The sequence below is a fragment of the Protomyctophum parallelum genome (genome assembly GCF_964188405.1).
Source record: "Protomyctophum parallelum genome assembly, chromosome: 1".
NCBI classification, from domain to species: Eukaryota; Metazoa; Chordata; class Actinopteri; order Myctophiformes; family Myctophidae; genus Protomyctophum; species Protomyctophum parallelum.
The window spans coordinates 69,481,542-69,493,126 of NC_139697.1; the positions used below are offsets into that span (position 1 = coordinate 69,481,542).

General features: G+C 43.4%; 1 protein-coding gene across 1 annotated transcript; it reads left to right on the forward strand.

Annotated features, from left to right (window-relative positions):
- The first annotated feature begins 5,853 nt into the window (after window positions 1-5,853).
- camlg (calcium modulating ligand) lies at window positions 5,854-10,814 on the forward strand. The gene is made up of 4 exons (XM_083769879.1): window positions 5,854-6,138; window positions 6,944-7,413; window positions 7,828-7,893; window positions 8,282-10,814. The coding sequence occupies exons 1-4, from the start codon at window positions 5,979-5,981 to the stop codon at window positions 8,471-8,473; spliced, it is 888 nt and encodes a 295-aa protein (XP_083626005.1). The 5' UTR covers window positions 5,854-5,978; the 3' UTR covers window positions 8,474-10,814.
- The last annotated feature ends 771 nt before the right edge of the window (window positions 10,815-11,585 follow it).

Sequence of the window (11,585 nt, forward strand, 5' to 3'; positions counted from 1 at the left end):
GATGGGTCTTTGCCAGGTTTGGGGATTGCAACCACTTTGGCTTTTCTCCAGACAGAAGGGATGGTTTTCTGTGCCATGCATGTGTTCAGCATCCCCACGAGCCAGGTCTTTGCGTTAGGTTCCAGGTGCTGTATAATTTCTGCCAGTATGTCATCAATCCCTGCTTTTTTTCCGGGTTTCAACTTTCCCATTGCAGTTTTGAGTTCTTCTAGGTCGAAGGGTTTGGTTTGAGGGCTGGCTGATTGTGGTTGGTCTGATACCACTGTGCGATGGTATTCTCCTGTGGGTCGTGGCGGTGTTGGTTACGACTGTTGGCCACCAGTTGTGATGCAACAGAGTTCGCTGTGACCGTTGTGAATTATGGGTGGCTCCCTGAGGTCCTTGATCGCCATTGGGTCCAACAGTGGTCATTGAAGCGTGCACACACATGCACACATGCACCTACACACACAGGGGCACATGCGTATGCACACCTGGACCTTTAAATGAACAACAACACAAAAACTAAGGCACTGGTGTCGGACTTCTGGTTTACCGGAACGGGGTTCAACTCCCTGCAGTGCCCTGCTCAATGTGTTGTATTTCATTCATTGGTCCATGGTCTCAGGTCATTGAGCGGCACGCTATAGTGTGCGATTCTTCATCATTGTTGAGGATTTTTTAAAGGTGAAAATCAAGGAAAAGCAAAAGGCTATAGTCCATGGTCACGGACCGCATACTGGTCAAGGTCATTTATACTGGTGAAGATCATTTACTAGTCTTCTAAAGGTCATTTATACTGGTGAAGATCATTTACTAGTCTTCTAAAGGTCATTTATACTGGTCAAGGTCATTTACTAGTCTCATGAAGGTAATTTATACTGGTCAGTCATATACTGGTCACGGTCATTTATACTGGTCAAGGTCATTTGTACTTGTCAAGGTCATTTATACTGGTCAAGGTCATTTACTAGTCTTATTGAAGGTCATTTATACTGCTCAAGGTTATTGATCAATATCAATGACCTTGATGACCCCAAGGTCATTAAGTGGCATGCTATAGTGCGCGATTCTTCATCATTGTTCACGATTTGAAAAAAGGTTAAATCGCGGAAAAGCGAAAGGCTATAGTCCATAGTCTCGGAGGGCATACAAAAATGTGTGGTGCTATACAGGCCGTTCTGGAAAATTTGGGACAGAGGTTCATCGTTGGCATCCAGGGAGTGTGTGTGCAAAATTTGGCATCGACCGGGTTAATGGTGCTGGAGATTAGCTGTTAACAAACTGACGGACACACACACACACACACACTCACTCAGAGTGCAAAACATACTCTATCCCCATGGCTTTGGCCTGGTGCCATACCGTTATTAATTATTGCCTACAATGTCAATTGTGAAATTACTTTACCGTTGCAATGCAAAATTTACATTTCAACGAATGGACCTCGTAAAACAAAACAAAAACCAAGGCACTGGTTGTGGTACTTCTGGTTTACCGGAATGGGGTTCAACTCCCTGCAGTGCTCTGCTCAATTTGTTGTATTTACATGGTTCATTTTTATTTTCTGCTCATTGTGTTGCCTTTTCATAGATGATAACCCCCAGGTTCTTTAATGTGTTTGCACTCCCTACAGTTAGGTTACCAAGTCTATTTATTTATTATTTCTGTTCACTAGAACTAGAACCAATTACCAAAGTAGGCTTTCTAATGACACAACTCGCCTTTGTTTTTATGTGTAGCAAAAACGTTCTTTTTATTTACGCCAAAGAGTAGAGGCTGGTCTGCATTCATGCGAGCGGGGAAGTTTAGAGTAACATAGCTCTAAATGAAACGCATTAGAGATATGGACCAGAGCTAGTAGTCATAGCACTTCATGGTATATGCATAGTTTATATAGTTTCATTATAGATATATTAAACAGAGAGGACTGGAGTCAATTGGGTTATATTATACTAGTTTAACACTAATTTGAAGCTGTCAAAATCTGACAGACTTCTGGCGGCCATGGCCACGCCCACCTTTTGGTAACGCCCACTTTCGGCCAAGCCCACAAAAAGGACCCCCCATGTCATTTGCCAGGCAGATATTTGGCTCCGTCTTATGAGCTAATTTAGAACTTCCTGTCTGAGAGCTAGCTAATTTAAGACATCCGGTTGCCTTCAGAATAAAATAAGGTTATTCGTTAATTAAATAATTGTCAATGCCCCAAGGCACAGCACTTTTTTGAGCGTTGACCTCAGTAGAAGGTCTGCTGCCGTGAATTTTACACCTCTCCCACTTAGCGGAGAGTGGGGTGTGGTACAGGACATCTCCCCGAACGCGTGGGTATACTACATCTACAAGTAGTACAAGATAAATTGAAACCATTGACACCTACTTCGATGGTTCAGTTGTCATCTATGCCGGGGAATTTAGCAGCTCTCATTCAAGCGTTTTTTTCAAAATCCAGGTCACACATTTGATTGCAAAACAATCTGTGGTGTCACTCAACAACTAGTGAATAGCATCTTACTTGGCCTTAGGAATGCACAATGACCCATTAGATTTTATACACAAACTAGTAGTTTGGTTGAGTATGTGTGGTGTCCACACAGTTGTTCAAGCAAAACATACAGACATCTGTACATTCTGTGCCTGGACAGTTGAAAGCAATTAACAGAACAATAACGGAGGACAATTTGGAAGAAGATGATGATGATGTGGTTTTATGCAATGAAAGTCTAAATGACAATATGTGTGAAGCTATACCATTACCAATTCTAACATTTCTACAACAGACATCTGCTATCAAAAAATGTCACACACGGCTTGAAGAAGCAGCAGCGCAGGACTCAACATTTAGACGGAAACTTGAGAAATTCAATCTAGCCAACACATCAGTGTCATTAGTGTCTCAGAAATGTTCTAGGACAGAAGTATGCACCATATTAAATAGATTTGTAGAATACACACTTCGGTCTCCTTTCCTTGGAGATGACCTGCTTTGCCTGAAAAGTCTTAGTCTGTATAGTTGTACTCAATGTGGTGACAAGGCCTTACCATCTACAAAGAACATGTCACAATTCATAGTGCAGCCACTTGACGTGTCACAAAAAGGCATCTTAGACACTATTGCACAAATATTACCTGCTCAATCTGAACAATGTGAAACATGTCAGCAGGAAAAGAGCTTATCAACATATGAAGTAATTAACAGCCCACAGACCTTACTTCTCCTGTTAAGAGCTGGCACAAAAATTCCAAAAACGTTCAATTTATCCTGTCTGTACCACCAAAATGAGTATGCTTTGACCAGTATGTGTGTATTTTTCGACAGGCCACCATATGCGTCATTGTACATCCTTAAAGATCATAAATGGCATATCTGGACAAATGAATCGAATGACACAGCAGGCTATACCTTTGAGCTGATGCAAAGAACATCCGCTCGACAGCACACAAAGACAGTAGTCACAAGTAGTTTCTATGTCGTGTCATACGAGAAAATAAACAGTCGAGAAATAATCAAGTTTCGTCAGGACAAACAAATGCATAAATGCACAGACAGATGCAATCAACGCACACAAGTGACACCCATTCCAAAGCTAGAGGTAACTCCTTGACCTGACTTAGCTTGCGTAGAGAAAGTGATTTCATGTCAATGCCCCAAGGCACAGCACTTTTTTGAGCGTTGACCCCAGTAGAAGGTCTGCTGCTGTGAATTTTACACCTCTCTCTCTTAGCGGAGAGTGGGGTGTGGTAGAGGACATCTCCCCGAACACGTGGGTATGTCCAGATAGTTGCCTCGCGGAGGCCTCTTTGTCCAGTGTCCATTCTGGGTCCGGAAACGGTACTTTTTGTCAGCATTGACCCCAGTAGAAGGTCTGCTGCTGTGAATTTTACACCTCTCCCGCTTAGCGGAGAGTGTGCTGTGGTAGAGGACATCTCCCCGAACGCGTGGGTATGTCCAGATAGTTGCCTCGCGGAGGCCTCTTTGTCCAGTGTCCATTCTGGGTCCGGAAACGGTACTTTTTTCAGCGTTGACCACAGTAGAAGGTCTGCTGCTGTGAATTTTACACCTCTCCCGCTTAGCGGAGAGTGGGGTGTGGTACAGGACATCTCCCCGAACGCGTGGGTATGTCCAGATAGTTGCCTCGCGGAGCCGTCTTTTGTCCAGTGTCCATTCTGGGTCCGGAAACGGTACTTTTTGTCAGCCTTGACCCCAGTAGAAGGTCTGCTGCTGTGAATTTTACACCTCTCCCGCTTAGCGGAGAGTGTGGTGTGGTAGAGGACATCTCCCCGAACGTGTGGGTATGTCCAGATAGTTGCCTCGCGGAGGCCTCTTTGTCCAGTGTCCATTCTGGGTCCGGAAACGGTACTTTTTGTCAGCATTGACCCCAGTAGAAGGTCTGCTGCTGTGAATTTTACACCTCTCCCGCTTAGCGGAGAGTGGGGTGTGGTACAGGACATCTCCCCGAACGCGTGGGTATGTCCAGATAGTTGCCTCGCGGAGCCGTCTTTTGTCCAGTGTCCATTCTGGGTCCGGAAACGGTACTTTTTGTCAGCCTTGACCCCAGTAGAAGGTCTGCTGCTGTGAATTTTACACCTCTCCCGCTTAGCGGAGAGTGTGGTGTGGTACAGGACATCTCCCCGAACGCGTGGGTATGTCCAGATAGTTGCCTCGCGGAGCCGTCTTTTGTCCAGTGTCGATTCTGGGTCCGGAAACGGTACTTTTTGTCAGCCTTGACCCCAGTAGAAGGTCTGCTGCTGTGAATTTTACACCTCTCCCGCTTAGCGGAGAGTGTGGTGTGGTAGAGGACATCTCCCCGAACGTGTGGGTATGTCCAGATAGTTGCCTCGCGGAGGCCTCTTTGTCCAGTGTCCATTCTGGGTCCGGAAACGGTACTTTTTGTCAGCATTGACCCCAGTAGAAGGTCTGCTGCTGTGAATTTTACACCTCTCCCGCTTAGCGGAGAGTGGGGTGTGGTACAGGACATATCCCCGAACGCGTGGGTATGTCCAGATAGTTGCCTCGCGGAGCCGTCTTTTGTCCAGTGTCCATTCTGGGTCCGGAAACGGTACTTTTTGTCAGCCTTGACCCCAGTAGAAGGTCTGCTGCTGTGAATTTTACACCTCTCCCGCTTAGCGGAGAGTGTGGTGTGGTAGAGGACATCTCCCCGAACGTGTGGGTATGTCCAGATAGTTGCCTCGCGGAGGCCTCTTTGTCCAGTGTCCATTCTGGGTCCGGAAACGGTACTTTTTTCAGCGTTGACCACAGTAGAAGGTCTGCTGCTGTGAATTTTACACCTCTCCCGCTTAGCGGAGAGTGGGGTGTGGTACAGGACATCTCCCCGAACGCGTGGGTATGTCCAGATAGTTGCCTCGCGGAGCCGTCTTTTGTCCAGTGTCCATTCTGGGTCCGGAAACGGTACTTTTTGTCAGCCTTGACCCCAGTAGAAGGTCTGCTACTGTGAATTTTACACCTCTCCCGCTTAGCGGAGAGTGGGGTGTGGTATAGGACATCTCCCCGAACGCGTGGGTATGTCCAGATAGTTGCCTTGCGGAGCCGTCTTTTGTCCAGTGTCCACTTTATAAAGTCCATGCACTCCAGTGAATAGCATTTATCCATTTAGATAACTTTATTATTATTATTATAAGGATTTAATTACTTATTCTTACACAGAAACATAATGTGTGTCTTATAGCATCATATAGCATCATTTAAATGCTTAATTTGTAGTTTTAATGTGCAAATTAAACTTTTTTTCAATACTCTAGAGGGTACTCTTATTTTGAAGAGATCGTCCACCGGAAGTCTTAAATTAGCTCACTAGATTAGCTCACTAGACGCTGCCGGATCCTGGCTAGTGGCTAGTAGGATCCATTGTTTGTTCCGGTTGTTCCTCTGGCTGTCTGTAGTAGTGTCAAAATGATCTGAGCATTAGTGTTGTTGTGTTTTTAAGCCGCACTCGTTTCTTTCATCCACTGTGGATTAACATTGCAGGTATTTAACAATAATGGAGTCCGCGGCTGCAGAAGAAAACGGCCCTGAAGAAAGAATCCCCGTGTCTGCGGCGCAGAGGAGAGCTGAAATTAGAAGGCGAAAATTACTGATGAATTCCGAAGACAGAATGAACAGAATCGTGGGTTACGCTAAAAACGAATCTGAAAACATCGGTACGTGTTAATAATCTATTATTATCTAGCCATGGTTCACATGACGCTTACTAATTAGCAGACTATGATAATAATTAGCCCTGAAACATGACTGTCATGATTATGACAGTCATGTTTCAGGGCTAATTATTATCACAGTCTGCTAATTATGATTATCTTCTATACTCCCTCTTCCCTCCAGACAATCGTACTCTAGACTAGAGACTAGTCAACCTGAAACGGTAATATCCTGAGTGGATTTAACTCTGAACCATGAACATATGTTCCATTGTCATGACTCATGATCATAATAATGTACGGTAGCTGAAAGCAACTAGATGCTATCTGCTGCATCTTTCTTTCCGCAAGTTTCTTGCGGATAGATCATGATAATGCCACCACAACTACTGGTTTATGCACAGTCACTGAAGATGTTGTTAGCTGGATGCAGGATGGAATTTCACATTCAGAGGGAGCCAGCAAGGATTTGACAGTAAAAGTATTAGTTGTTGTCAGGATGAGATGACATATTATATTACAGTCAGAGCATCTTTTCATTTAGGGCAACAACTGGATCACACCAGGCTTCCTCAGTTTGCCCTCCTAAAACAGAGAATAAAGGGAACAACTGAAACAAAAAACAAACGAAAAAGATCAGCTTGTGACTGCAATTTGATCCTGTTCACAGCCCTGCTGGTCAAATTGCAAATTTGCAGGTTGAATACCTGAATCTAATACCTGGAAAAACAAATGAAAAACAAAAACAAGTCCATTACTAAAACTACTTGAGCGCCTGTAAAACAACCTAAACTAATGAATATTTCAGCATCCGGAGCCTCCCTGCGTCCGTCGGAGCCCCGCTTCCACCTCGATCTGGACCGGACAGACAGCTGGCCGGCCTCTGCGTCCGCTTCCCCCAGGCCGTCCCCCTTCCTGCCAGAGAGCCGCTCCCACAGCGCCACGCCGGAGAGGAGGGGCTCTCCTCTGCCTGACTTTGGTGAGCCGCTGGAGGACGATGCGGGGGGACTGGGAGGAACGGCCGGACTCAGGGCTCAGAGAGCCAGAGGGGAGCGGACGGCAGATGACGACCCCAGCGGCTCGCCACGCCGCGGCGGCCTCCAGAAGTACCTGTCTCGCTTTGACGACGCCATGAAGCTGCGGGGTCAGCTGGTCAGCGAGAAGCCGGCCGAGGAGGAAGGCTCGGACCCGGACGACTTGGACCCTTTCAGGATCTTCAGGCTGGTTGGCAGTGTGCTCCTCGCCATCTTTGTCAGGGCCTTTGTCTGCAAGTTCCTGGTGAGATGCTGATCCATGACTTCTGCAGTATGGATCATTGATTTAGCCCCAAACCACATATGTTTTGTTTCTTTAGTTTGTAAATAAATAACATAAATTATACACCCAATGAAGCCTTAAATTCATGGAGATTGTTTTGTTTTTGGTCGCATTTCTAAGACAATAATTTGATGACTGGCATAGTCTCCGGTAGGAGACTCAATTGACCTGCATTTGAGTCTCCTACCAGAGATGCCACCGGTCATCAAATTATTGGCTTGGTTTCAGCTATTAATAGACATTGCCCATAATAATTGCTGGCATTGAACAATATCCAACATGAGTAAATTGCTATAAGAGAATATTTAGATATTTTTTTATTGTGTTGAGATATATGATAGCAAAGTAACTTCTCTCATATTCTTCTGTTTTTAGTCGATATTTGCTCCATTTCTCACCCTTGAACTGGCCTACATGGGGTTGTTCAAATACTTTCCAAAGGTGAGTTGATATTTGATATTTAATTTGATTCTGTTAGTACTGATAATGAGGTCACTTTAGTTTACTTGAAAATAACGGAAGTTAAAACACTTGGGATGCAATCATCTCAAGTTTTCATTTCTGTTATTTGTGTGCTTCAGAACTGTTTACTGTTTGCATTGGATTGTCCTACTGTACATATGAGAAATACCAGACTCTTCCTCCTCACTGGCTGAGGCCAGAAAATAAATCAGTTTAAATATATAATATGAAAATTAAGCTTCAGAGCTTTGTGGAAAACTTCCAGAATGTCCAATGCCTTACATGTAAAGGCGCTCACAGGCAAAATCTCTTCCTAAACATCATTGATGATGATAATTTGTAAAGCGTGATGTTCTCTCCACCTCAGGTTGACAAGAAGCCCAAGACCACCGTGTTGACGGCCGCCCTGCTGCTGTCGGGAATCCCTTCAGAGGTCATCAACCGTTCCATGGACACCTACAGGAGGATGGGTGATGTCTTTGCCGATCTCTGTGTCTACTTCTTCACCTTCATCCTCTCGCACGAGATCATGTTACTCGTGGGCTCAGAGACTCCCTGATTGACAGGAACGACCTTGGCAGCCCACCACCCTCGTCCCTAAGTTTCTCCCCTACCCCCATTACAACAAGGCACACTCATTTTCTTCGGCTGCCAGTAAGTGGCGGGGAGGAGCGAAACCTCACTGTCTTGCTATGGGGGGCATACGTTAGCCCGACGTACCAACAGTCCGACATACTTGGCTGGTTATGACTCACCCGTGGCTCCGACATACGTGGCCGGTTAAGACACATGCGTGGCCAGTTAAGACTCACCCGTGGCTTCCACGTGCGGTTAGGTTTAGGTTAGGGTTTGGGGTAGGACGTCAGACCAAAGTAGTGTCGGACTGTTAGGACGTCAGACCAAAGATATGCACCCCCCCTTGCTATCAGGGTTGCGCGTCTGCTAGAATAGTGCTCATTTAGTACACAAAGATGAGGCTAATTGTGACGACAGCGTCCCCTGCTTCCCAAGGGCCTTCCGATTATTTGCGGCAGCGAAATGTCGGAATGGGAGTTGAGTAACAGATGTGCAAAAAAGTGCACACTTAACATTGTAAAAGTCTGTGCAATTTTGTCTACTAAGTAATTTCTCAAGTGTATGCACTTCCTCTGATATTGTCATGGGCCGCCACAAATAAATCTGTGTAGAGGAACTGCAAAGGTCTGCTACATCTTCCTTACCTCCAGCTATATGTATGCTTGGGTTTTGTGTCGTTTTGTGAACTAATATACAACACTCATTTACCAGGCATGGACAGTGCCTCCCAGGCCTTGTCTCAGTTGGTTTTGAGTTGGGGTCAATTCTCTTTTACTTGACTAAACCACTGATATGCTTGCTTTATCGATATTTGAAAGTTGCAAGTTGGTTAACTCAAAGTGAATGGTCCGATCACATGATGACAGTGCTGTTACTCTCGACAATTTATTTACAGGTATACATTGGTAAGAAAATCCTTTTTAAAGCAGTGGTTTTCCTTTTTGAAATTATGAGTGCTTTCTCCCCAGTCTTGCTGTAATGTCTAATGTGTACTACATCGCTCGATGGAATTGATCTTCAAGCTAACAAGGCATCATAGTTTTAATGGCATTGGAGGAATTGTAAAGTTCCATACTATCTAAAGGCCCTCACATTAGCAGCGAAAAGCCTAGATGGGAGTTTAGTAACAGATTTACAGTAAAGTAAAACAAATAAATAAAGCTGTTAACAGAAACATATTCTGTTTATGTATGGCTGAAGCTGTGAATAGACAATCACACGTATTGGCGCCATTACAGTCCTTTAAATAAAATGCAGAAACTAGCTTTTTCGATGGACTACATTAGATAAGCTTCTGTCATTAGATAAGCTTCTGTAAAAATCTGATCTATCTATCATATTAACCACTTGAACCCTAGCATCCCTATTCTGGAGGGAAACATTCTGAGAAAATGGCAGATCTACAAGCTCACGAGACACAACACATTGTGAGCTTGTAGTCTATTTTGGGCTATTTTCTGGCAAAGACATGATTTAGTGTTGAGCCCGGTCAACTATGTATAGGGTTTAAGTTGTTAAAAGGTGGATAGTGACGGCATCATTTGTAGTGTGATCCAGGCTTTCCAGTTTCCATGGCATCTTTCATTGTGCTCTCATGTTCCGACGGTTACACCACATCCTTGTGAAATTTGATAGCTTTTCTTTTTTTGGTGCATTTTCAATCATGGTGACATGAAAATATGCATTTATCCATCAGGGTAACAGCAATTGTTATTTAATTTGTTTGCACCATTCTATGCTATTTTACAGTAATCTTCATACATTCATTTACTGAGTTGGAAACCTGCAAATACTACAATATGTTTTTTTTTTATGTTTTTTTTATTTAGTTTTTGAGACACTGGTGACAGTGATAAAAGATGAAATACAATAATGAACTCTAGATGGGAGGGAATGTTTTGGGGTTACTGAAAAGTGTATATTGTCACTGCTAATATGTCTTTCAGTAGCATCTTGGACTGTGTGTACAGTTTTGCTGGTTACTTTATTCTGATCAAATATCAAATATTGTTTGTCCCAAACTCAGCAATACTCCTTGTGATCTTTCTCTGTCTGAGTAGTGTGTTTCATTCTATGTCCATGCTCCTCATTTCATTCAGATTTATTTATTCAGTTTTTCTGTGGCAGTATGATTTAGTACTTGACAATTTACTTGATTGCTTTTGATAATGTTTACAGAGTAATTGTGCTCAGTTATTGAGTTGTAAACTGTTTTTGATGGGTCTTATATAGCGAAATATAATTCAATATTCAGTCAATGTCAACATAATGTAAGACTGCATAAATGTATCAGAACGAATAATGAAATATTAAAAACCAAAATAAATGGACTTATTGTATACTTGCCACAGTTGACTCTTTTCAGATTAAATGTTTCCCTGAATTAGTGTTCAATGATGTCTTAAGTATAAAATACAGTGATTCTAAGTATATTTAATTGATTTCTGTACTTTATGTTTTGAGTACCTGTACTTTACTTGACCATTTACTTGACTAACAGTTTGCAGAATGGGTACAGTTCAAGGAAAGTACAGGACAGATCTGCTAAGAGGATAAAACCAGAAGACTTGTTTACATAGGGTCCTCCATTTTCAATTCATCAGAACATTTAAAGACATACAAACATACACTTATATGCTAAAAGCAATCATATACATGGTTAGAAAAAAAGGTAAACATGTACGGTAGCCCAGGCCTATAGAAAAATAGGGGGGACTTCAGGTTGTTGAGTACCGGTAATATTTATTTGACCCTGGCCTGGGGTTGAGGGATTTTTCCACCAGTAAACTTAACCTTGGTAAAGGCAAGTTGGTGTACTGTATACCAGTGGTTCCCAAACTTTTTCATGTCAAGGAACCCCAAATTGACACTCATTAGCCTGTGGACCCCCATTAGAAAATATATGCCAAGGAAGCCCCATAAGAGAAGATTTTTACGGCTCTGGCAGTGATTTTCACTGATTTAATGGCATTTCTATACCATAATTTATATTGTAAAATCAAAGTTAGTTTAACTCTTATTACCAATAAGGGCCCATTTGGTTCCAAACTATCATTTAGCTGGGTGGACCCCCTGGAACTGCCTCAAGGACCCCT